The sequence below is a fragment of the Oryx dammah genome, unplaced genomic scaffold (assembly GCF_014754425.2).
Source record: "Oryx dammah isolate SB20612 unplaced genomic scaffold, SCBI_Odam_1.1 HiC_scaffold_8, whole genome shotgun sequence".
NCBI lineage: Eukaryota > Metazoa > Chordata > Mammalia > Artiodactyla > Bovidae > Oryx > Oryx dammah.
This window is the reverse complement of record NW_024070192.1, coordinates 27,941,746-27,967,937: the sequence shown is the minus strand read 5'-3', so window position 1 is coordinate 27,967,937 and position 26,192 is coordinate 27,941,746. Positions and strand designations below refer to the sequence as shown.

Below are 26,192 nucleotides of genomic sequence, written 5' to 3'. Positions count from 1 at the left end.
GCAGTGTCACAGACCTTGTGTTCAAGTGACCCTTTTTTTCCTTAACAACTGCCCCCAAAGCGTGAGAGTAGTGATGCTGCAACTCAGATCTGCCAAAGAGACACCATACAACGCTTCCTTTAAGTGAAAAGGTGAAAGTTCTCAACTTAATAAGGAAAGAAAGAAATCATATGCTGAGGTTGCTAAGATCTACGGTAAGAAAGACTTCTTTTTTTCAAAATTGAGGTATAGTTGATGTACAATATAAGTTTCAGAAGTCCAACATAGTGATTCACAGTTTTTAAAGGTTATATTCTGCTTAGTCATTATAAAATATTGGTCACTTTCCTTGCACTGTACAATCTATCCGTGTAGCTTATTTATTTTATATGTAGTAGTTTTGAACCTGTTAATCTCCTACCCATATCTTGCCCCTCCCCTTTTCCCTCTCCCACTGGTAACCACTAATTTGTTCTCTGCATCTGTGAGTCTGTTTTAGTTATTGTTGTTATCTTCACTAGTTTTATTTTTTAAAGCCCACATAATTGATATCATACAATGTTTGTCTTTGTCTAACTTAATTCATTTTTCATGATACTCTCCAAGTCCATTTATGTTATTGCAAATGGAAAATGTTCATTCTTTTTGTGGCCTAGTGATATTCCACTGTGTATGTATACATCTTCATCCATTCCTCTGTCAATGGGCATTTAGGTTGTTGGAGATTTTATTATTTTCCTGTTACTGACTTCTATTTTGGTTTTATTGTGATCAGAGAACACACTCTGATTTCAATTCTTTTAAATTTCTTGAAGCTTGTTTTACGGCCCAGGATGTGGTCCATCTTGGTATTTGTTCGCCATCACTTGAAAGCACGTGTAATCTCCTGTTCTGTTGTTAGGTGGGATGTCCTATAAATGTCAGTTGGATCGAGCCGGCTGAGGGCAGCTTTGGATCCTTCAGTATCTTCTCTGGTTTCTGCCTGAGGCTTGTTTCAAAGTTGCTAGAGGAGAGTAGATTCACTTCCATCTGGGGATAGTTTGGATTTACTACTCAGGTATGCTGGCTCCAGGGTGTCCACCCCATGGCCCCTGCCATCACTGGGGAAGCTCCTCTGGGTGCTCAGAGTTTGAACATCTTTCCCTGTTAACTCTGGGGATTTGTCAGCTCACAATTCCCTGGCAGTTCTGCCTCTTTGAAGAGTTTTTCTCTGTACATGCAAGTCACATACTTGGCAAACTCAAAGGAATTCCACACACAAAGCAATGCCTCATTCTCCCCAGCCCTGACTTCCACCCCCTCCACCCGCCGAGACCACCAGCCTCTGTGCCATCCCCTCATCAAGGATCGTCTCCACACACCCAACCAGGGAAGACCCCACTTTTCCCAGAGTGTCCAAACCCCCAACCCCTGATTGTTCAGTATCTGCAAGGGGCTCTTTGATAGGTTTTGCCCAGTTCCTAGGCAAGGAAGGTTATCAAGGAAGGTTAAGTGCGATCTTTTCTACCGTATCATGCTTGGAGGAGGAAGTCTGTTTCATATTTTTAACATTCTGAGAATAATGCTTTTACATGGCAACACAGGGAAGTGATGACAGTGGAGTTTTAAGTTCCTTTTTAAGTGTTGCTAAATAGGGAAAGAGAAAAAGTTACAGAGGCAGCCTGATGTCTAGGAGGAAACAGTGGGTTGAACTCCAGCATCCTGCCTGCTCTTCTGTCCTGCCTATCTCCCTTCCACCTCCTTTTGTCCAGAGAAATCAGACCTGTGAGTCTGATGTGACCCTCCTTGGGGCAGGCTTCCTTACCCTCCACAGGCAGAGTGAGTGGGTCTTTTCTTTGCCAGCCCCTCTCCCACCTTGCGCACCTCCCCACCCTAGAGTTTCTCTCTCCTTCTCCTCCAACACCTGTGACCCTTCGCTCAGATGGTCAGCACCACCTGGGAGTAGATGAGCTGGTCTGGGAGAATGTGTAGGAGAACGAAGATCATAGATCATATCTGGAGAGCCCACAGCCTGGAGGAAAGCAGAGGAAGAGAGGAGTCCAAAGTGGACGTGATGAAAAATCAGAGAGGTCAAACATCTTACTCAAGGCCACACAGCACATTGACCTTGCATGCCTCGATGTGCCTTTGCAGCAAAATCAAAGGCGTCCACTCTCAGTGAGCTGTGTGGCCTCTCCTAATTGGCTAGCATCCACTCTGAGTAAGACCTCCTCCCCTGGAAGGTAGTGTTTTGATCTACTTACATATGTGTACTCTTGTCACCCAATGTGGGCTGAAACTCCAGGTCCTTGTTCCACTATAGCATCAGGAAGAGCTAGCAGATCAGGCAGAGAGAAGAAAGGTCGTAATTCTTGAGTTTCAGATAGTTTGGGAACTTCCTCACAGAGCAGATGGTTTGAGAGAAAAGGGTTTAGTGGCAGAGAGGAGGCCTTGGGATTACAAAGGCCTCTTCTCCTTGTGATTTAGAGTAGGGAATACACTTGTGAGCCAGATGATTTTCCATTCTACCAAGCCTCTAAAACAAGAGGACTTTCTCTGGGCTGGAGAGAGAAGCAGTCTGGAGGGGAACAGATGGGCACACCAGGCTCCTGCGAAGGGTTCTGCCCCCCGCTGAGCTGTGGAGCAGGCCAATGTGAGCAGTGGGTGAAGGGAGACCCCAGATAGCTTTGGATGGCCTTGGAGGAGGGAGAGGCAAGACCCAGGGGTCTGAGTCTACCCTGTGGAGTAGAGATAGTCAGGGGCCTGGCACCGAAGGAGTGGGCACAGGGGAGAGGGCACAAGGCATTACACAGCCAAAGAGGTAGGAGGGTACACAGCGTGATATACAGAGTAGTCCTTAGGGATCAAGGCCATGAATGCACTGTGGATGCCAATAATGTGTGTAGAAGCAGACACAGGCCTCTGGCCTAGTCCATGCTGGGCACCATGTGACCCTTGAACGTCGATGAAGCAGCAGTAGTGGACAAAGTTGTGGTTGACTGAGATCCTGGAACTGCATGGCTTCCCTCTGCTTGAATGCCACAGAGTGAAAGCATTCACAGCATTATGTGGCTGTCTGGATCTGTCCATGCAAAAGCAAAGAGGTGTTGGGAGTCTGGGTGCAGAAGAATCCTAAAGAAAGCATCCTTTAGGTCTAGCTCTGGGAATCAGTTTACAGTCTCTGGAACTTAGTCAATATGGTGTTGTTATTGTTGTTGTTGCTCAGTTGCTGAGTCTCATCCAACTCTTTTTGACTCCATGCAATGCAGCACACCAGGCTTCCCTGTCCTTCACTATCTCCCAGAGGTTGCCCAAATTCATGTCCATTGAGTTGGTGATGCTTCAGTATCAGTCCTTCCAATAAATATTTAGGGTTGATTTCCTTCAGTACAAATGTGGCTAAATGAAAGTCACTCAGTTGTGTTCAACTCTTTGTGACCCCATGGACTATACAGTCCATGGAATTCTCTAGCCTTTCCCTTCTCCAGGGAATCTTTCCAACCCAGGGCTTGAACCCAGGTCTCCCACAGTGCAGGTGGATTCTTCACTAGCTGAGCCACCAGGGGAGTTCCCCAGGGGGACTATCAGATGAACTGGGAATAGTGCCCCTTTAACTGCCCTTAAAACCAAGCTGGACCCTGTGGGGCTCCCAGGCATGGAGGTCTTTGTGTCCCCCATTTCTTGTAGGTAAGACTTCAGCCTCCCTGACCTTCCTGGAGTTCCAAAAGGCAGATTGGAGCTAATTCAGGGAGGAGCAGCCAAGAAACAAGCTAAGGCAAGATTAAAGGAACTCAAGAAGCTCATTGAGATTGAGAGACCTCTGGTCTTGTCTGGCCCCACCTTTGGCCCACTGCTATAAACCTTTATCCAGTTCTCTGAAGTAGACGCACACAGGCTTTTTGAGGAGAAGCCTGGTGTGCCTCCCTTTGCCTGGCAAGGCAATAAAGCTGTCCTTTTTGACTTCATCCAAAACTCTGTCTGTGGGATTTGTTTCAGTGCTAGTGTACAGAGAAGTTGGGCTTTCAGTAACATCCTCAGGACTTGAACAAACCTGTATTCTCCACTGTTTTCTATAAGCAGAATTGTTGCAGGCAAGGGGACTCCTTCCAGGGCCCAAGAGTGGGCTTTTGTCTAACACAAGTGAATTATCCAAATGGCAGGGTCATAGCCCATATTTTAAGAACTTGGTTATTAGAAGTTGGATACCTTGTTGGGCCTCAGGTATCAGAGTCTCTTGCATGGGTAATCAGCATTGGGTTTAACGGGCTCTGAACCGGGAGCAGATTAGTAGCTTTCCCAGGGACTTCAGCATCCCAGACAGTGGGGTCCACTTGAGAAATAATGTGGGCTGGAATGGAGACCTCCTCTGGTTGGGACTAAGGCAGGTTACCATGGCTGGGTGCCTTCTCTGTGAGGGTCTCCAGAGTGGTGTATCATTTGGAATAGAGTGATCCCTTCCCAGCAAGCAGCTTCATTCTTTCTGGAGCTATTAGTAATTGTCCTCCGTTCTTCCCCAGTAGCATACTGGACACCTTCCAGCATGGAGGGCTCATCTTTCCGTGTCACATCTTTCTGTCTTTTTATACAGTTCATGGGGTTCTCACAGCAAGAATACTGGAGTGGTTTGCCATTCCCTCCTCCAGTGGACCATGTTTTGTCAGAACTCTCCACTATGACCCGTCCGTCTTGGGTGGCCCTGCATGACATGGCTCACATCTTCACTGAGTTATGCAAGCCCCTTTGCTACGACAAGGCAGTGATCCCTGAGGTGGGGTGGCACTCAGGCATGAGCAGAGACTGATGTGCAGAGGTAAAACCCTAACAAGCAGCTGCATGGGGTGGGGAAGAGGGGATTCTGAATCGCTTGGTTTGGGGCCATACATCATTCCTGAGAATCAGACCGGATTGTCCAGGGAAACCAGTCAGCACAGAGCAGGCTGCCCCCGTACGTAATAGAAAATAATCTTCCTACCTGTCACATCAAGGGCTGCTGCAGGTCCCCTGGAGGATGACCAGGTGTCCTCTGGGAGCCAGGGAGGGTCCTGGGCCCTGTCAGTCTTCTGGAGCCCTGAGTCCCCTTCAGGACTGAGGGCAGTCCCGCTTCCAGTGATCCTCCTGTTTATATTTTGGACAGGGTCCTAGTGGCCCTCTTCCCCACGGGTGACATTCATCCTTCCAGTAGCCTTCCTGGCTGCACTTCACACACATCCCTTCTACACAGGGCAGGACTCCAATCCGGGCTTCCTGGACCCTGTCCTTCCCATGAGTTTTCACAAGGAAAGGTAGCCCTGAGGTGGTGCAGGCATGGGAGCTGCAGTTTATTTTTCTCCCTGATAGCCCACCAGGACTTCCCTGGTGGCTCAGACAGTAAAGAATCTGCCTGCAACACAGGAGACCTGAGTTCGATCCCTGGGTCTGGAAGATCTCCTGGAGAAGGGAATGGCTACCCACTCCAGTATTCTTGCTTGGAGAATTCCATGGACAGAGGAGTCTGATGGGCTACAGTCCATGGGGTCACAAAGAGTCAGACACACTTTTACTCTGATAGCCCAAAATGTAAGAAAGGAGTGTGCTGCCAGGGACTTTAGTGGGTGGGGCTCTTCAAGGGATTGTCACAAAGATAAGTCCTATAGGCATTTATTGGCCTGACCCCAGAGTTCCAAACAATAGCAAGGAGAAATAAGAAAGCCTTCCTAAGTGATCAATGCAAAGAAATAGAGGAAAACAATAGAATGGGAAAGACTAGAGATCTCTTCAAGAAAATTAGAGATACCAAGGGAACACTTCATGCAAAGATGGGCACAATAAAGGACAGGAATCGTATGGACCTAACAGAAGCAGAAGATATTAAGAAGAGGTGGCAAGAATACACAGAAGAACTATACAAAAAAGATCTTAATGATCCAGATAATCACAATGATGTGATCGCTCACCTAGAGCCAGACATCCTGGAGTGTGAAGTCAAGTGGGCCTTAGGAAGCATCACTACTAATAAAGCTAGTGGAAGTGATGGAATTCCAGCTGAACTATTTCAAATCCTAAAAGATGATGCTGTGAAAGTGCTGCACTCAATATGCCAGCAAATTTGGAAAACTCAGCAGTGGTCACAGGACTGGAAAAGGTCAGTTTTCATTCCAGTCCCAAAGAAAGGCAATGCCAAAGAATGTTCAAACTACCATATAATTGCACTCATCTCACATGCTGGCAAAATAATGCTCAAAATTCTCCAAGATAGGGTTCAACAGTACTTGAACAGAGAACTTCCAGATGTTCAAGCTGAATTTAGAAAAGGCAGTGGAACAAGAGATCAAATTGCCAACATCTGTTGGATCATTGAAAAAGCAAGAGAATTCCAGAAAAAACATCTACTTTTGCTTCATTAACTTTGCCAAAGCCTTTCACTGTGTGGATCACAACAAATTGTGGAAAATTCTTCAAGAGATGGGAATACCAGACTACCTTACCTATCTTGTGAGAAATCTGTATGCAGGTCAAGAAGCAACAGTTAGAACTGGACATGGAACAATGGACTGGTTCCAAATTGGGAAAGGAGTACATCAAGGCTGTATATTGTCACCTTCCTTATTTAACTTATATTCAGAGTACAGCATGTGAAATGCTGGACTGGATGAAGCTCAAGGTGGAATCAGGATTGCAGGGAGAAATATCAATAACCCCAGATATGCAGATAACACCACTCTTATGGCAGAAAGCAAAGAGGAATTAAAGAGCCTCTTGACGAAAGTGAAAGAAGAGAGTGAAAAAGCTAGCTTAAAACTCAACATTCAAAAAACTAAGATCATGGCATCTGGTTCCATCACTTCATGGCAAATATATGGGAAACAATGAAAACAGTGACAGACTTTATTTTCTTGGGCTCTAAAATCACTGCAGATGGTGACTACAGCCATGAAATTAAAAGACGTTTGCTCCTTGGAAGAAAAGCTATGACAAACCTAGATGTTATATTAAAAAGCAAAGACATTACCGAAAAAGGTCCGTATAGTCGAAGCTATGGTTTTTTTGGTAGTCATGTATGTGAAAGTTGGACCATAAAGACAGCTAAGCACTGAAAAGTTGATGCTTTTGAACTGTGATGTTGAAGAAGACTTTTGAGAGTCCTTTGGATAGCGAGGAGATCAAAACAGTCAGTCCTAAAGGAAATCAGTCTGAAATATTCATTGGAAGGACTGACGCTGAAGCTGAAACTCCAATACTTTGGCCACCTGATGCGAAGAACTGACTCATTGGAAAAGACCCTGATGCTGGGAGAAATTGAAAGGCAGTTAAATGGCATCACTGACTCTATGGAAATGAGTTTGAGCAAGCTCTGGGAGTTGGTGATGGACAGGGAAGTGCTGTCCAGGACTGGTGTGTTGCAGTCCATGGTGTTGCAAAGAGTCGGACATGACTGAGTGACTGAACAAACTGATCAGGTTAGGGGATCGAGGCAGAAGAGGTGTCTAATTAAGCAGGGGAAACTGGGCTTGTAGCCATCAGACCATGAGAAAAGATTTGTCTTGCAAAGACAACAGCGAGGGCCCTGTAAGCACCCAAAATCAGTTTGGTGAGCCTGAGGAGACCCCTGGGGTTAGTCAAGGGGAGGAACAAGAGCCAGAAAAAGTGACTAGAGTCCCAAGTCCTACACCCTTCAGGGAGAAAGGGAGGAGACCTAGGCCCTGTATCACTAAGCAGATTACCTTCATTTTCAGAGAAAGAAAAAGGTAAACAAAGAGACTTCCCTGGCGGCTCAGACAGTAAAGTGTCTGCCTACAATGCGGGAGACCCGGGTTCTATCCCTGGGTTGAGAAGATCCCTTGGAGAAGGAAATGGCAACCCACTCCAGTACTCTTGCCTGGAGAATCCCATGGATGGAGAAGCCTGGTGGGCTACAGTCCATGGGGTCGAAAAGAGCTGGACAAGACTGAGCAACTTCACTTTCACTTTTCAAACAAACAGAGCTGCAGGGTAGGGCAGAAGCCAGAAAGTGGAAACAAGACAAGGTCAAAGCCCTCTTTGGGAGGTTGTCCTTGTGCTATTGAGGGTGGGCACTTCTTTACATGAGCAGGACAGAGATAACCCCCACCCACTGGGAAAGCTGGCAGGGAGGTGCAAGGACCGGTAGACAGGCTAAGAAACCATCAGGGGATGAGAGAAGGAGGATATGAGAGAAATCCAGGGCAAAGAGAGAAGGTGCCCAGCCAGGATGCTTCCTCAGCCAAAGATTCACAGGCCCCCTGAGGAGGGTGCTTGATCACTTCCTCTGCTCAGGGGTTGATAAAGTCTGAGACCCTCACATGTGACCAGGGGTGCAATGAGGCTGTGAGCCCTGAGAGGCACTCAGAGAGGGCTGGGCCACAGATGTAGTGGGAGACTCCCATTGTCTCCTTATTTGGGCCCCCGATGCATTTCTAACATTCTGGAACCGGGCCAAGACTAAGATCGAGGAGGGAGGAGGAATCAGACTTGAGGAGCCGTGAGGGGAAACTAACCCAGTCAGGTTGCCAATTGCCACAGTCTTAATTTGGAAGTCCAAGTGGTGGACTCTGTGGATCTTCTCAGGTCCAAAGAAATGGAGTGATGGGGAGAATGACAAACATGAAGAGAAGAGCCTTGGGCTTGGTGGACTCCTTCGGGGCCAGAGAGCTGGTCTCCACTAGATCTCTCAGGCAGCATTAGCTGCCACCTAATGGCTACTCAAATCTTCAGGACTAAGTCCCAGCCGTCCTCTGCAGTGGGCAGCCACAGCCTAGTAGATGGATCCAGGTTATGCCCTTTGATGTCCCTTTTGTGGTTGCCACAAAAGATGTTGCAGAAGGGTGAGGAGGAGTGAACAAGGTCTCTAGCGAGTCACAAGTGAAGACCTTGGCTTCACATAGGAAACAATTTAAGAGTAAAGTGGTTGGAGAAGGGGCAGGGATTTCTAGGAACTGGGCCACCGCCCACTTTTTGCCCTCTTATGGTCAGCCTCAAAACTGTCATGCTGCCTGTGTATGTGTCATTTAGATGCTAATGCATTACATTGAGCATAGACTGAGGCTCAGAGTCTGCTGGAAGTCGACTCTTCCACTATCTTGGACCTGATTGGTTCCAACTAGCTTTTGTTGTATCCTCAAAGTCTGTTGTTCAGTTGCTAAGTCATGTCTGACTCTGCGACCCCATGAACTGCTTTTAATGGTTGTGCCCTTCCCCTTCCTACCTGTCTCAAGAGGAATAACAACCTTCTCCTATCTTTATGACAGGAAGTAGTTCTGCATCTTAGAAGGAGGTTCTTACCCAGTGACGGACACTTGGAGATATGGCTACTGGATCCTTCACATTTCTGTTTTTAAAGTGATGGCTCCCAGGTTCTTGACAAAGACATTCCTGGGTCATAAACTTGACAAAAGGCCTATCCAATCTTCAAATGGATTTATATATGTTTCAAAGAGATGTTGTTAGTATCTATCTATAGCATCATTGGCTCAATGGGCATGAATTTGAGCAAACTCTGGAAGATAGTGAAGGGCAGGGGATCCTGGCGTGCTGCAGTCCATGGGGTCGCAAAGAGCTGGACATGACTTAGAGACTGAATAGCAACAACAACAGACATAACTAAACCAAGCCTGCATCTGTTCACCTGATGCCCGGCAAAGTCAACCTACTGGCACCAAGTGGTACTGAAGGAAAACACAGCCTTTACTGCAGGACCAAGTTTACTGCAGCTCATGCTCAAAAGACTCAACTCCCCAGTGGCTTCTGGGAAGGCTTTCAAAAACAACATTAGGGGTGAGGGTTCAAGGGTGTGTGATCAGCTCGTGATCATTCTTCTTAGTTGGTGGTGGTAACAGGGTGGCGTTTTGGGAATTTCAGTTATCAATGTTTTGGCTTTAACCAGTGTGGGGTCTACATGTTGGTGGTCAGCATGCTGTTAACTTCTTCCACCTTGTGGGGGTTTCAGTATCTGCACAACAGCTCGAGGATATGGCTCAGGATTTTATATAGAGCCCTTGAAAAAGAACTAAAGGTTCTTGACTTTCTTATGGATCCTTTTCTCTCACTGTCTTTCCCTGGACTTTTCTGAATCAATTTTGAATCCATTCACTGGCACATTTTAGCCACATTTGTTACAATGTTTTGGAAATTGCTTGACATTGTAAAAGGTAAAGTGTTGTGGGTACCCTGAGTACTGAAAAATCCAGAGCTGTTAAAGAAAAAAAATTCAATGACACAGTAAGACAGATCTTATTCAGTGGTGGGGGCGGGGGTGTCGGGGCACATCATTTCAATTGGTGTAGGGACCACTGGCATGGAACCTTGCAGTTTGGGAGAGAGGTTATGCTCAACTCTGAATACAGCAGGGGCAGTGGGAATTTATATAGCCAGGAGCAGGATGAGGTGGGTGGATGGAAAATTGCTAAGGGAAACATCAGGGAACAGGGAATTCTGGCTGAGCTGACTAGGCCTGGGGGATCAGACATCACCAAGGCTGGTAGATGAGGAATCCAATCAGATATGGAGAAGTGGGCTGTTCTGTTTAAACTGACTTAGCAGGATTCTTCCTGAAATCTGACAACACAGAGACAAAAAGGAAAGTCCAAAAGTCAGCCTTCCTTCAGTTAGAGAATCTTCATCAGCTTGTTCCCTATATTGTGCAGACCCTTGGTTTTATTATTCTTAACAATGGTTTAATATTAAAATGTTAACATATTGACAAACTCCAGGAGATAGTGAAGAACAGAGAAGCCTGCCAGGCCTGCTGCAGTTCAAGAGGTGGCAGAAAGTCGGACACGACTTGGCGACTGAATAACAACAACGGTTTTTATTTATTGAGCCCTTGCTGTGTGTCAGGCACAAAGTCAAGTGTTTTAGATATATCTACAAAACCTCCCCACAGCCCTGTCAGGAAGATATAGTTATCTCCAATTCAAAGATGAGAATATGAAACTTAAAAAGCGAAGTGACTGGTCTAGGGTTCCATATGTGCAGAGTAATAGTGTCGGAGTTGGAACCCCTCTTTGTCCTATTTAAATGTCCACTGTGGTAACCTGTAAGTAGGACAATGCAAAAGACAGATATAAGCAACAGAATTCACCTCTAAACCTCTTGTCTTCCCGGAAACCCCAGCCCCTGGCCTGCAGCCCTAGGGGATGGCACTATGCCCCCTGGCCCAGGTGAGCAAAGACACACCTCGCTGTACTGGGTGAGGCCCGACCCCGCGGTAGCCAATAGCGCGGGCTCCTCTGGGGGCGGAGCTCTCCCGTTTCCGCGTCCTGATTGGGCTACTCGGGGGCTCTCCAGCATGCGCGATCTGATTGGGTGTCTCTGGGGCGGGGCCGGGGCGGGGCCGGGGCGCGCCAAGTTTGGGAGCGGGTCTGGAGCGCGGATCACGTGGAGGCTAGCGCGCGGGTCCCAACTCTGGTGGTGGTGGTAGCAGCTGGGAGCTTGGTGTTTCTGGCTGTGCTTCTTCCCCCGCGGCTCCGAGAAGCGGGATCGGGTGAGTGCAGAGCGCCTTGCTGGCGCCTGGGGTGAAGGGCCGCGCGCCCCGGTCGAGACCCGTGCGGTTGGGTTGACCGCACCTCGAAGGCTCGGTGCAGGTGCCGGCGGCAGCCTTCCTTGTGGAACTCTAGATACCAGTGCAGAGCGTCACCTTGTCCCAGTATCTTCCCGGCGCGGCTGTATCCACGTGTTTCCCTGTAGCCCATTTCGCAGACGGGGAAGGGGAGGCTCAGAGAGGGGGCCCGATGGAGCCCGCGCGGTCCCATTGCACTTGCGGCTGCCCTGGGGATGGTGGTGGGCGGCGAGCCTGGCTCCCCACCCCTCACCTCGGCCTAGGAGACAAGCGTTGCCCTGTGGGGTACGTGGCCCAGGGCCCTGAGCGTCGAGGTCCAGGAAGTTAAGCGACCTTTGGTCAACTGAGGCAAGCACAAACGCGATTAGAGCTGGCAGACTGGAAACACCAGTTCACGTTCTTATGGGCTCATAATCTTTTTACTTGACGGAACGGGCAGTGGACGTGGGCGATTATGGTTTTGTTTAGCACTGCTGCTGCTAAGTCGCTTCAGTCGTGTCCGACTCTGTGCGACCCCATAGACGGCAGCCCACCAGGCTCCCAGGGAGTCAGGGAAAAGAGTTCAGATTCCTTCTGTCACTATTATATGCCACCTATTATATGCCACTATTATATTATAAGTAGGGCACACACACAGACAGTAATCTCCTCAGGACCAACAGGGGGCTGATCCCATTGTGTGACAAAGACCCAGGAAAGATCTGGGGGTGTGGGAAGGATGGTAACCCTGGGAAGTGAATTCACTTACTCGGATTGTTTCCCTGGGCTTGAGGTGTTGATCATGGACAGTGTCACAGGTAAGTGACATTTCTCCAACAGAAACACCAACAGCATGACACAGTGACAGCTGCAGTGGGTTGTGTTTCCCAGGGTGCTTAGAGGTAGTAAAGATGGCCCTAAGGTACCCAAGTCTCTTTAATAATAACAGTAGCTGCTCTCTCTCTCTCTCTTTTTTTTAAATCTCTTGACCACACCACATAGCATGTGGGATCTTAGTTCCCCAACGAGGGATGGAACTCATGGCCCCTGCAGTGGAAGCCTGGAGTCTTAACCACTGGACCGCTGGTGATGTCCTGTAGCTGCTGATTGTTGAATAGTCACTCTGCCTGGTCCTGTCTGAGTGCTCTGTGTTGTATACCTCATTTAACTCCAACCAGCTCAGGACTGTCGTCATCCCTGTGTCATGCACAAGGAGACTGAGAAACAGGTGTCTGCAGCACATTAGGAAGTGGAGAGCGGGACTCAAACTCTGCAGGCTGGCTCTGCAGTGAGTTCAGTGCAGCTCCCTTGGATGTGGCCTTCACTGGTGGGAAGTGGGGCATAGCGGGGGTCCGACCCATGGAACGTCCACTGCTCTCACGAAAGGAACCTTGATCTTCTCCAGTCGGGTTTCTCTAGTTGTTAGTTTCAGACAGGTATTTCTCAAACAGGTACATTGGGAAACGACATGAGACCTAGGTCCTTGAGCACAGTTTGAAACCTGTGAGCTCTATTCTGCCAAGGTGAGGATCTTATCTCATCCCTGGACTGGACTTTAGGCCCTCGAATCTCATCTCCTCGTCTCTGTTGTGTTCCTCATTTCTGACCCTTGACAACTGAAACCTCTTCCCATTTTCGGGCCTTTGGACTGGTGTTTGCTCTTGCCCCACGTCTCACAAGCTTGGCTCCTTTCCACTGTTCTGATCTCAGCTCAGGCGCTTTCTATGGCAGGTCTAAACAAGCCCTCTGACTGTTTATTACCCTTCTAACAGTCATCACCAGAGAAGGCAATGGCAACCCACTCCAATGTTCTTGCCTATAGAATCCCAGGGACGGGGGAGCCTGGTGGGCTGCCGTCTATGGGGTCGCACAGAGTCGGACACGACTGAAGCAACTTAGCAGCAGCAGCAGCAGTCATCAGTCCCTGATGTTATCTCTTGTGAACTTATTTACTTTTTTAGATACTGCTTCTCATAATGGCAGGGCCTCTGTCTTGTTGACCCTTGTATTCTGAGCTCCTAACTCAGTGCCTGGGACACAGGTGTCACTTAATAAATATTTGTTAAAGGAACGAATGAATCCATTGTAGGTTAATGATAGTGAAGTAAAGCTCCTAAATATCAAAAGCTTATTTCTCATTAAATGTAGAATTACTATTTGACCCGGAAATTCCACTTCTGGGTATCAACCCAAAAGAACTGACAGTAGGGACTGGATATTTGTGCACCTGTGTTCACGGCAGTGTTCCTTGCAATAGCCAGGAGGTGGGAGCAGCCCAGGCATCAGATAGATGGGTGGATGGATAAACAAGATGTAGTCTCTCTGAACAGTGGACTGTTATCCAGCCTTTAAAAGGAAGGAAACTCTGACACGTGCGCCAACACAGTTGAACTTTGGTGCCATTGTGCTGTGTGAAATAAGCCAGCTACAAAAGGACAAATATTGTGTGACCTCATTTACAGGAGGTGCCTGAAATAGTCAAATTCATAGAGATAGAAACTAGCATAGTTGCTACCCTATGCTGGAAGGGAAGGGAATGGAGCGTGTTTAATGGGGACACAGTTTTAGTTTAGGAAGGTGGAGGCATTCTGAAGATGGTGGTGGTGGAGCTGCATGACAGCGTGGGTGTTTTTAATGTCACTGAGCTGTACACTTCTGTCACAGTTCAAAAAAAAAGTGAGAAAAGTGCAAGGTGTCCTGTTTCTCAGCCAACATCCAGACCTGAAGGATAGATGCTCAGTGTATCTTCCGGTCTTCCCTCTGATGTAAAAGAGGACAGTCTCGGGATCTTTGTCTCACTTGTTTGCCAGCTGTCAGGGTGTCCCCCCAGGCCCTGCCAGGTTGATGTGTGAGCTAACCATCACATTCAGGATCTCTGCCTTTCTTACTGTAATTTAGAATGCTGCAAGATATGCATTATACTGTAATGGATATTACAGATTTAACTGAAACAAAACAAAGAATACTGAAGTTATTGTTTTAATAAAGAATTCAGACTTCTTTGATTTTTGTTTTTTTGTTTTTTAAAAAAGAACTTTAAAAAGAACTCAAGTTGGGTGGATTTAATGAGTGTGAACCGAGCACTCTATTTGTGGGTGGGAGTGACTTGACCTGAGTGGTAACAGGATGCAGGGTGGGAGACACCCCCAGAAAGTGGCAGCAGGAGCAAGGGGGCCCTGCTAGCCTTGGAGGGGGGCCAACCACACAGACAGCCCTCACCCAGGGGTTGAGAAGGAACTGGGACTCCAAGTTCGCATCTTAGATGAGAGGAGGGTTTGTTGGCACTTCCAGGGTGGTCCATTGGTTAAAACTCTATGCTCCCAATGCAGGGGCACGGGTTTGATCCCAAAAGATCCCACATGCTTTGCGGTGTGGCCATAAAAGAAAGAGTTTGCTATGAGGGCAAAGGGCTGTGGGTGGCGATGCTGACAGGAGATGCTGAGACCACAGGTGGAGGTGGAGCGGAGTGGATCTGAGTGCCTCTAGGAGCTGAGGCAAATCTAACTTTCCTGGGAGAGGGGGGAGAAAGCATTCCAAAGGGACTTTAGTTACTTATTTGGTGCTTGAGAAATACTTGCTCTGTGTTGCTTGAATCCTTTTAACCTTGAGCAGTTGGAATTTCAAAAAAACTTTTCTCTTTGAAAAAACTGTAGGACGAGTGTACCCTTTTGGTCTCTGGTTTTCTGTGGGTTTGCCACCACCTGCTGAGGGCACATGGGAAGCAGCCATTGAGTTCAGAGAAGCCATCGGCCAGGTGTCCAGACCACCTCGTCTCCCTGCACCTCTTGGGGGTGTGGCAGAGGCCCTGGCACCGGGGTTGGGGCCACTTCTGCCTCAGATGCATTTGTGGCCTAAAAGTCCTGCACTCACTGCTGGTTTTGTGGGAATGGCCGTGTTTCTGATCCCGTTGTGCTTATGTTAAAATAATGGCTGCTTCAAAAACCCCCGTTTGGGATTTCCTGGTTAAAGCTTCCTGCTGGTAGATATTTGCTTCTCCAGAGATTAAGGAGGCTGCTGTGACTGGGGACTGTGTGGCTGGTTTGTTTAGTGAGTATATGTGTCTAGCAAGTGATACTGCACGTGCGCCTGGTGCAGGAGAACCGTGCTCTTCCTGCTGTGTCTGCTCTTCACTCTCCCAGCTGCTGTTGATGGCACCTGTGACACCAGATGACCAGCCGGCTTTCCCTCACCCAGCAGTTCTGCCCCACTGGCTGGTCGCTCATTTCAGCTCAGTTCTAACATGAGCCAGAGTGAGCACAGACCTGCAGGTTAATCCCACCAGACAGCCGCCCTTCCCCACTTCAGAGGCCAGTCGCAAGTATCAGGTCCTCAAGGGACCCACAGCTTCTGTCCGACTTGGCTCCCAGGACCCTCCTTGGACTCGAACATGTTCTAGAAGAGCTCTCAGAACCCAGGCAGACACTAACTTACGTTCACTAGTTCATCAAAGGATATGACAAAGGACACAGATAAGCAGCCAGAGGAAGAGAGAGATGTTCAGGGCGATGGCTGGGAGGGTCACTGTGGAGTTGGGGTGCACCACCCGGAAGCTCTCTGAACCCTGTGAGGGGGTCATTAACTCCATTTCCAGCCCCTTTCCCTCTCTGGAGGAGTTGAGGGGGCTGGAAATGCTTCTCATCATGACCTGGTCTTTCTGGGACCAGCCCCAACTTGGTAGCCTCCCACCCCGAGTTCCATCATTGGAACAAGAGATGCTCCTGTCACTGGGAAGTCGCAGGGACCTGTGTGTGTGTATAACTATTTATATTCTCACGGTGCTCTCAGGAGACTGTGTCTGGTGGGCCCCTTCTCAGCCTGGTGTCCTCTGGTCACCCCCAGCGCTTGTCCTCGTGGGCCCGCTTATCTGTCTGCATTCAGTGTGCTCGCTGCTTCCTGCTCACCTTCCCCCAGGAAGCCCCATGAAGGTTCGGTCTGTTTGGGTCCCACTGTGTTCCCAGTCCCAACCTGTGGCTGCTGCTGAGGGGAAGGGCCTCAATAAGTAACTGTTATGGGAATGAATTTGAAATGAAAGCTTATCTAATTAGTAGAAAGTACTGAAAGTTGCCAACCTTCGGTTAAAGGAGGTCAGTTCCTGTAAACATTTATGCTGTCCCTTTAGCTGAAATACCACTGAGCTCAGACTCTTGTTCTTTGTGGGGATGTATGTGGAGACACAAGCCTGCTGTATTGTGATGATGCTGAGTCCAGGTGTGTACCTCTGCCTGTGGACCTGACCAGAGGCCCAGGGTCAACCCAGAGCGTGTCCTGCAGCCCCAGCCGCGGAACACCAGGTGGAGCCTCTGCAGGGTTTGAGACTCTCCTCCAAGGCCAGTGGGCTGTGCAGCCCTCCACTAAGATACTTTTCTGAGTCTCATTTTCATTACTTGAGAAATAGAAAAAGTAGTACATAAGTCAGCAATTCACTTGTTCATTTGGCAAATATTACTCTCATATGGCTGCGCTGGGTACTGTGGGAAATTTTTTACAAAGTAACCATCAGCCCTTGCCTTCAGGAAGCTGGCTTAGTTGGGGAGCTAAGCCACAACCAGGAGAAGTTCAGGTAGGAAGAGGGGTTGCTGGGCTCCCCGAGGCTGGAGCAGCCTCGAGGCAAGGAGGGCGGGTCTCCTGAGGAGCCAGTGACCTGCAGGGATGCACAGGTGGTCCCACGTGGCAGATCTGCAGCAGAGTCCTCATGTTCTCCAGGTGGTTCTGGGACAAGGCCCACACGTGTGTCAGTACTTCAGCAACTTGGGTACTGACAGGTGATGATGAGCTGTGACTGAGTTTAATATTTGAAGTTTTCCCATTTTTAGGTGCCTCTGAACCAGCACAATGGCAGCTCCAGTCAACAAGGCACCCAGAGATGCCGATTTGTGGTCCTTGCATGAGAAGATGCTGGCACAGCCCCTGAAGGACAACGATGTCGAGGTGAGGCTGTGGGTGTTCTCGCAAGTTTTGCTGTTGGAGGTCCTTGTTCAGGCCTCTGATTCTCACTAGAAATGAGCTGTGTTTGAGACAGCCTTGTGGTTTGGATACAGGACAGGTTTATAGGCAGTGGCTGCAAAGTGGCTGCAAGTCCTTTGAGGGTGCATTTAAATCTGAGTTTCTGTGAAGAGCAGTGTGCTGGCTGCTGCTGAGGAAAGGGGAAGGGGTGGGGTCACTGAGACTTGACCCTCTTCTTACAGTTCAGGGGAGCATTTCTAGAAGCATCCTTTATTTATGTATTTTTACAACAGCTTTACACATGAGATAAGTGAATGCACTTAACATACAAGTTGCCCATTTAAAGTACACAATTTGGTGGTTTTTAGTGTATTCATGATTGCTTTTAGAACATTTTAATCCCTCCAAAAGAAACCTGAAACCCATTAGCAATTGCTCCCCTCCATCCCCCAGATTCCCAACCCTTGGCAACCACCGGTCTGTTTTCCGTCTCTGTAGATTCATCTAGGTATCTGTTATTTTAAGGAAAGGAATAAGGAACAAAGCTCAGGAGGGAAACTTGGTGAAATCTAGGAATGAAAATAACAAGATGGCGCAGAATTTTAAAATTCCGTGGGATGCGTGTTTTAAGGATCATCTTCTCTTCCATCGTTTTGTTCTCCTTAATTCACTTTCTATTAATTCCTTCCTAAAAGCTTTGAGGAGTATTTCCTTTGTTCCTCAGGTGCTGTGGGGGTCATCTTAGTCTGGTTACACTTGGCTTCTGAGGGCAAAATATGAAAGGATAAGTGTCTCTTCTCTTTGCTCGGTTATTGCTTGGATCAGAGCAGATGTTAAGCTGCAGTGTCCCCATTCCTGTTTTCTTCTTGTCAGGTTTACAACATCATTAAGAAGGAGAGTAACCGGCAGAGGGTTGGACTGGAGCTGATCGCCTCCGAGAACTTTGCCAGCCGGGCTGTTCTGGAGGCCCTAGGCTCTTGCCTGAACAACAAGTACTCCGAGGGGTACCCAGGCCAGAGGTATGTGAGTGTCATCCAGGCTGGCCTCCCAGGAAGGGAGTGGACATTTCAGAAAACAGCCAGGTTCTCAATGGCAGCGCCTCCTATCCCCTCCTCTCTTAACGATTCCTAGTGGGTGGTGGCACCCCTGTTCTGGGGGCAAGATACTTCGGGTCACTTGCACAGTCCCCCTGGGCCTTTCTAGAATAACAACCAGGCCCGAAGGAGCAGCTGCTGGGTGCAGCTGAGCCTCCAGAGGAAGGTTGTGTGAGCAGGGACCCCAAGATGAGATTGACCCGCCACACTGGAAACTGGGTCAGCGTTTTAAATGCTGGGTTTACCTACAAGAGATTTCAGTCAGCTTCTCCTCTTGAGAACCAGAAGTCATATTCATTTGTGTTTCTTACAGTTGTCATCAGGCAGAGATGGTGATGACAGAATTTAACATGTGGTTTTTGCAAAATTGCACACTTGTGTCCCAGAGGATATGGAAAAGGGAGGGTCACCTGCCGTTCTACACTGATTAGAGGGTCATAATTTTTGGACCCCCATACCCATTCCCCTGGAAGGGGGTTGTAGGGTCACGTCACATGCCCTCCTGAACCTTGTCCTGTTCATAAATTGAGTCCTTCACAATAAACCAGGGATCACAAGTGAGGCGCTTTCCTGAGTCTTGAGTTTTTCAAGTGAATTACTGGAACTGAGGGGGTCATTTGTAGCCAACTGGGGCAGCAGTGCTGGTGGCCCAGTGACCAGGGACTTGCCTTTGGCATCTGAAGTGGGGGGCAGTCTTGTGGGCCTGAGCCCTCAGCATGTTGGTCTGCACTGACTCTGGGTGGTCAGTATGGGAACCAAGTGGAATTGTGGGACACCCAGCTTGTGTTCAAACCCCAGGCTGCCTGGGGTCCCAGTGTTTCCAGTTGACCTTGGAGGAGATACTTTGGTGCCTCTGTCCAGAGATGCGGTGCTGCAGCCTTGCTGCTTCTTGCTGGGACTGAGGGCATGGTGACCGTGGCATACCACCCCTGCCCCCAGCTCTGTTCCCACAACGGCAGGAGAGAGGGGCACCCATTCTCTGGCACGTCAAGTTGACTTGAAGAGCATGGCTTCCGTCCCAGGCCAAAACTAGTCACAAATAATAAAAAAAATAAGTGCATGATACATTGTGATATGCAATTATTAAACAAAAAATAAAATTTTATTAGAAATGCAAAGTAAATCCCCCAAAACCAGTAACTCCCCCTCCCAGCCCCTGGAAACCACTGTCCTGCTCCACATGCTCTGAACTGACCCCTGGGCAGCTGGCAGAGGCCATCACGTGGCTGTGACAGTGTCCTCAGGGTTCACCCGAGATGTGGGGCCAGACCTCCCCACGGACGGTGAGACACGGCCACTGGGCCTGGTGGAAGCCTTCTTGTAGGTTCAGGGTGCGTTTTCTCACCCTTGCTCCTTCATCCCACTGGGAGCCTGGCCTCTGTCCTGCATGCAGAAGTGGCGCCAGGGCGCCTATACCTCCCGCCTCCCTCCACAGGTACTATGGTGGGACGGAGTTCATCGACGAGCTAGAGGTCCTCTGCCAGAAGCGAGCACTGCAGGTCTATGGCTTGGACCCCCAGTGCTGGGGGGTTAACGTCCAGCCTTACTCAGGTAATGGCCAGGTCCAGACAGGCCTGGGTGGCCCCCTTCTTGCCAGCTTCCTGGGGCTCCCTGAAAAGGGGAGTATAAGCAGGACACCCTGCCAGATGGGGGAGATGAGGTCTCCCCTATCACCCTCAACTGCCTACTGCATGCATGCCTCCTGGGTACCCCACCCCTATCTCTGAATGTCCCTTCCACTTACTCAGGGGCACCTCGGTCCGGGAGAGGGCATGGCAGCAGCCAGGCTGTTGGGGCCACTTGTGATCAATGGCCTTGTGGGCAGGAGTAATTGTGCCTCTCGGGTCTGTCCACTCCAGGCTCCCCAGCAAATTTCGCAGTGTACACGGCCCTGGTGGAGCCCCATGGCCGCATCATGGGCCTGGACCTGCCAGATGGGGGCCACCTGACCCATGGGTTCATGACTGATAAGAAGAAGATTTCTGCCACGTCCATCTTTTTTGAATCTATGCCTTACAAGGTACGGGTGTATGTGTCTCCATTCTGTGGCTTGATTCTCAAAGCTTCCTCACTGGCCGTGCCTGTAGGAATAAGGAGCTTCATTTCCAAAGCACCTCAGGAAGTCTCATCATCACTGTCTCTCATCTCCCTGCTCTGAGGACCCTTGGGTGTTCATGGCTCGCTGGAACCCCCTGCGGCATCCTGTCCGAGAGTGATGTACCTAACTGTTTTAAACACTTGTGCCTGTCATGCCCTCGAGTCCTGGTCAGGGGCGAGGGCAGCAGAGGGGTCTAGGCAAGGGGAGGGAGTCCTCTTACCCTCAACGGCTGGGCGTGCTCTGGTGGAGTGGCCCGTGTGGCTGGAGGGAACAGCGTGAGCCCGGTCTCTGACATCCACAGGTGAATCCCGATACCGGCTACATCAACTACGACCAGCTGGAGGAGAACGCCCGCCTCTTCCACCCGAGGCTGATCATTGCAGGTGAGAGCAGGGCAGGACCCCAGCCCCCCACACGGGAGGTGTGCTCTTCCACCACGTGCTGGTCCCTGCAGGCTCTGCTGTGTAGCCCGGCTGCTCAGGTCTGAGTATCTCCGTCTCTCTCGGGACTGTTAGTACTGCCCTGCTCTCCAGAAGCATCTGGACACACTGGCCCCTGTCAAGCTGGAGTGGTAACAGTGGAGAACCTGTCCCCTCGATCCTGTGACACAGGAGCAGAGGGCAGGGTTGCCTTTGGCACAGATGGGATTTCTCGAACCTTAGAGGGAGCAGCCCCGGCTTTCAGGCAGGCACCCCCAGTGGGCGGGGCCGGGGCTCTGCTCTGCGCTGGAGCTGACTGCCAGCCAAGGTCTCTCCAAGGGTGACTGCACATTACCCTTGCCATCTCAGGGACTAGCTGCTACTCCCGGAACCTGGACTACGCTCGGCTGCGCAAGATCGCTGACGACAACGCGGCGTACCTCATGGCCGACATGGCACATATCAGCGGGCTGGTGGCGGCCGGCGTGGTGCCTTCCCCCTTCGAGCACTGCCACGTGGTGTCCACCACCACCCACAAGACCCTGCGGGGCTGCCGTGCTGGCATGATCTTCTACAGGAAGGGTGCGCTTATCCCTGGGGGGTGTCAGGGTCCCATGAAGAGCAGGGGCCGAGAGCACGGCAGTCCAGGTCATGGGGCAGGAGGGCGGGGAGGGGTCTGGATGGCGGAGCCTTTGTTTGGGGTTTCCGTTCCCGAGAAGCCAGGTAAGGCGATGGTACCGGTGACTAAGCTCCGTCAGCAGAGACAACCCCCTCTGGGGACCAAGTCTCTTTGACCCCTGCAAGACCCCCTTGCCCAGCCCCTGGCTAGGGCTGGACACACCATTGCCCACTGGGCCTCCAGGGCCCTGCTGCTCCATGGAGGCCCCTCCCCAGCTGCTTTAAGCTTTCCAAGGCCAGCAGCCTTTCCCACCCACCTGGGAGACATTTGTTTTCCCTGCTGTATGTTGGTGGTGGTTGACTGACGCAGTCGCAGAGCAGGGCCTGGCTTGGCCACAGAAGCGCTGTGTGGTCTTGGGCTGGTTGTGCAGCTCCTCTGTGCCTTGTTTCCGCACCTCCAGGTCATCGCAGTAGCGCCTGTCCCTTGGGATGGCTGTTGTGAGGATTAAATGAATGAGTTTAGGGAAGCTGCTCAGAGCAGTTCCCGGCTCACAAGAAGCTCAGTGGAGATGCTGGCAGCTCCCATCCCTGATCCTTAACTTTTCTCAGAAAGGAAGCTTCTTTCCCGTTTCTGGCCCAGGGAGCCCCATCTCCTCCAGAGGCATTATCTTGGACGGCTCTTTGAGAAACTGCGCAAGGTGTACTCCTTGTTCCTGTCTTGATGAAGGGACATTTTCATCCTTCCTTTAATCTCTGAAGCTTGGTTCCCCCTCCCCTGACCCCTCAGGAGCAAGCACCCTCCCTGGTCCACAGTGTCAGCTCCAGGAGTGGGGGATGGGCCGGGTCTGTGTCCAGGCAGGGAGAAGACAGAGGGGACGGCCTGTCCCATGTCCCATGTTGTCCTTCATCCAGGAGTGCGCAGTGTGGACCCCAAGACAGGCAAAGAGACTCGCTACAACCTGGAGTCGCTCATCAACTCTGCTGTGTTCCCAGGCCTGCAAGGGGGACCCCACAACCACGCCATTGCTGGTAATGCACCCTACCTCATGGCTTCCCTGCTGTTACCCCCCCGCAGCCCGATCCCCACCTTGCTCATGACCCCACCCAACCCCAGGCAGAAGCAGTTCTCTGGTAGTACACAAGCCTTAGAGAATCTGTGATGACCTCAGAGTTACTTCTCCATCTTTGGAGAAAAGCAGTTGGTGGAAGAGCCGGGGTCAAGGTGTCACTTCCCTTTCAACCGGTGTTTGCAAGGAGGGATGTGGAGGAAGCAGTGAAGGGCGAGTTTTAGGTTTTGGGCTGGGCGGGTTGGCTCCCTTTCCACCCCCAGCTCAGTGCCCAGGTGCCCCAGCTCTGCGATGGTGGGGTGCCCATCCACTGGTCACTCTAGCCCTTTCCACGTGCTGACTGGAGGCTCATGTGCCAGGACTCGGGAAGGTAGCTTGCATCCTCCTCCATCTTCGGTGCCCCTTTAAGCAGCCCTTGGGATGGAACAAATCCAGAGGAGCCTGGTGGATCGGCCACTCCTCTCCCCAGCTCTGCTCTGAAAGCTGCCTCACTTCGCATCAAAGCAGTGGCAGCTAAGTGAAGCATGTCCCCCATCCACCTTGCTGGGGACAGGGAGCAGCTCTCCCGTGGCGATCTTAGCCTGGAACTTCATGCTGGACAGGGGCTGCCTGAAAAACTCTTGCTCAGAGAGGTCTGGAGAGCCAGCCAGGGAACGGCAGGGGTAAAATGGGATCATTCGGGAGGAGATGTAACCCTGCCTTGGTGACACTGGGAAGCTTGGGTGCCCGAGTGGAGACAGGTGTCTCTTTGACTCATGGTCTGCCTTCCATCTTCTGCCAGGGGTCGCGGTTGCTCTGAAGCAGGCCATGACTCCGGAGTTCAGAGCCTACCAGCGCCAGGTGGTGGCCAACTGCAGGGCTCTGGCTGAGGCCTTGATGGGACTGGGCTACAGAGTGGTCACAGGTACAGCAGGAAGTGAGCCCATGGGGTGGCCCTGCTCCTCATCCCATCTCCGTCAGGGTATGGCAGTAGGTCGTGGCCTGGGCAGGTGGCCACAGCTCTGGGGTGACTCAGGTTTCCCAGCTCTGGACACATGACCTCTGGATTCGAACCTTGAAACAGCCTTGCGAATCACTGGTCTTGTTTTACAAATGGGCATCTGAGGTTCCTAAAGCCACATGACTGCTGGAGTCAGAGGCAGTGAGGGTAGGGGTGGGAGGATGGGTCGAGGGCCAAGGGTCAGCTTAGGCCATGAGCATCTTTGAAGTCAGTGCCTGGGGACTAAGCAGGGTTCATTCACAGTGAAGATCAGGTGCCTGAGAGATTCCTGGGAGGCCAGGGGCTGTTCCAGAAAGTTCTTCCATACCCTTACCTGCACCACTTTGAAGATATAATCACCTTGGCAGGATTAGGGGTATAGCACCTGACGTGCCAGTTACCCTGGCACCTCCATCGCCTCCTGCCTGCTGCCCTGAGGCCCCTTAGAGGGAACCTTGAAGATGGATCTAGAGACAAGTGGGAAATTCCCAAGGGGGTTCGTCACCCCGACAGGCTTCCAGGAGCTGATGGGTTGGGATGCAGCCATGGGCCATCTGGGCTGGCCATATGCCCTCAGCCCCCTCTGCATCCTCAGGTTCCCTTTCTAAACTACTCAGTGCTTCATCTCAAACCCTGAGGCCCTGGGTCTTTAGCAGGGCCTGACAGCCCTGCAGGACACATGGAGGGGTCACCTTCCTGACCTCACCTGCTGTAGTGCCCTTGCACCCTGCCACTTCTTTGGAAGAGGGATCCCTGTGCTCAGCACAGGATCACCTTCCATGTCTCCCACCTGGTTTCCAGGGGGTTCTGACAACCACTTGATCCTCGTGGACCTCCGCTCCAAAGGCACAGATGGCGGCAGGGCAGAGAAGGTGCTGGAAGCCTGTTCCATCGCCTGCAACAAGAATACCTGCCCAGGTGAGCATCCTTGGTCCTCTCCTGTCTGGACCTCTTGGGACTGATGGTGACTTGCTCTGGGGACAAGATGTGCTGTGTGGGACAAGAGCCAGGCTTTCCCCGCCCTGCCTGCCCCCTCTGATGAGACACTGACTCTGCCCAGGACAGAGCAGGAGAGAGTGCGGGAGGTGGGGTCCCTCTGGAAAACTGGATTTCTCAGCGGCTCATGAATAAGATGTGGGAGATGCATCTCAGATGCAGACATGAACGCCTGGTGTCAGGAGCAAGGACCACGTCCAGGAGGTCACTTCCTCGTATTTAGAGTAGTGCAGCTGACACCTGACTCCACGTCCTGGCTTCTGCCTTCCGCTCTGGCCCCCTTGGGCTGTGTCCGCTTGAACTGGTATCTTCAGGCCCACTCCTTTTGTCCACGCGTCCCTTTTTGGTTCAGTAGGGTCAGTGGGGGACAGAGCCTGTTTATCTTGAAGGTGACAAAAGCGCGCTACGGCCCAGTGGGCTGCGCCTGGGGACCCCAGCACTGACCTCCCGAGGGTTCTTGGAAGAAGATTTCCAAAAGGTCGCCCATTTCATTCACAGAGGTGAGGGGAGGCATGGCTACTGGCCACGTCGGGCTGTGGGATGGGGTGGGGAGGACTGCTCTGTGTCAGGGCCGGTGATGGGCCAGGGGACAGAGCCTCGCCCAGCAAAATACGTGGGCAGAGAGGGTGGTGGGCGTGGGTGGGAGGCACACTGGAGCCTGGACAGCAGAGCGGTTGGCTGGCCGCTAGGCACGTGGGCAGTGGTGTCTCTCGCTGGCACAGGCATAGAGCTGACCCTGCAGATCCAGGACGCTGTAGGGGTGAAGGCCACCCTGAAGGAGTTCATGGAGAAGCTGGCAGGGGCTGAGGAGCACCAGCGGGCCGTGACGGCCCTCAGAGCAGAGGTGGAGAGCTTCGCCACCCTATTCCCGCTGCCTGGCCTGCCTGGCTTCTAGAGGAGCGCCTGCCTGCCCAGGGACCCAGCGCCCTGCGGGCCCCACACAGGCCCTCCCAGAGGCCTCTTTTCAGAATTTGCTACCTTTTTTACCTTCTTCACAAATCAACATTTAAAGCTTCTGGGACAAGTTATGAAGGAGTATAAATCTGAACCTAACTTTCTCACAGCTGCAAATAGTTATCATGGGAAAATGGAATACAATTTAGCCATTCCACCTTAATTATCCAGACGAATGTGGGCACAGCTGCTGGGAAGACACTGGGACCTTTACCCCACTCTTGATCCCCTGGGCTTCCCGACACTGCGACAAATAGAAGCACTGAGCTGCAGCTGGGAGAAGGTGCTATGACGCCAGACAAGGGCTCAGCTCTGATGTGGGCAAGGTGGGAGCATCCTGGCCTGTGCTTTCAACCAGAATCCCAAGTCAGGTGATTTTGTTCGGGTGCCACCCAGCTAGGTGGGAGTCCGGCTCTCACACCTGGGGAGGCCGGGGACGTGTGTGGTTTCCTCTCCCAGTCTGGAACGGGCAACCCTGGAAGCCAGTCTGGAGCCACCAAGGTCCAGACGACCATCTCCCTCCCCCTATCAGGAAA

The 26,192-nt window shown here is 50.9% G+C and overlaps 1 protein-coding gene across 2 annotated transcripts; it reads left to right on the top strand.

Moving 5' to 3' along the window:
- On the top strand, positions 1-26,124 carry SHMT1 (serine hydroxymethyltransferase 1). Of its 2 annotated transcripts, none has more exons than XM_040245834.1 (12): positions 1-194; positions 17,302-17,416; positions 18,305-18,450; positions 19,961-20,076; positions 20,385-20,545; positions 20,925-21,006; positions 21,412-21,624; positions 22,573-22,689; positions 23,509-23,631; positions 24,508-24,624; positions 25,092-25,202; positions 25,425-26,124. In XM_040245834.1, exons 2-12 carry the CDS (start codon positions 17,321-17,323, stop codon positions 25,595-25,597), a joined length of 1,455 nt encoding a protein of 484 aa, XP_040101768.1. In that variant the 5' UTR covers positions 1-194; positions 17,302-17,320; the 3' UTR covers positions 25,598-26,124. The 2 variants fall into 2 exon arrangements, with proteins under 2 accessions (XP_040101768.1, XP_040101767.1); XM_040245833.1 differs by lacking the exon at positions 1-194 and adding an exon at positions 11,313-11,434.
- The last annotated feature ends 68 nt before the right edge of the window (positions 26,125-26,192 follow it).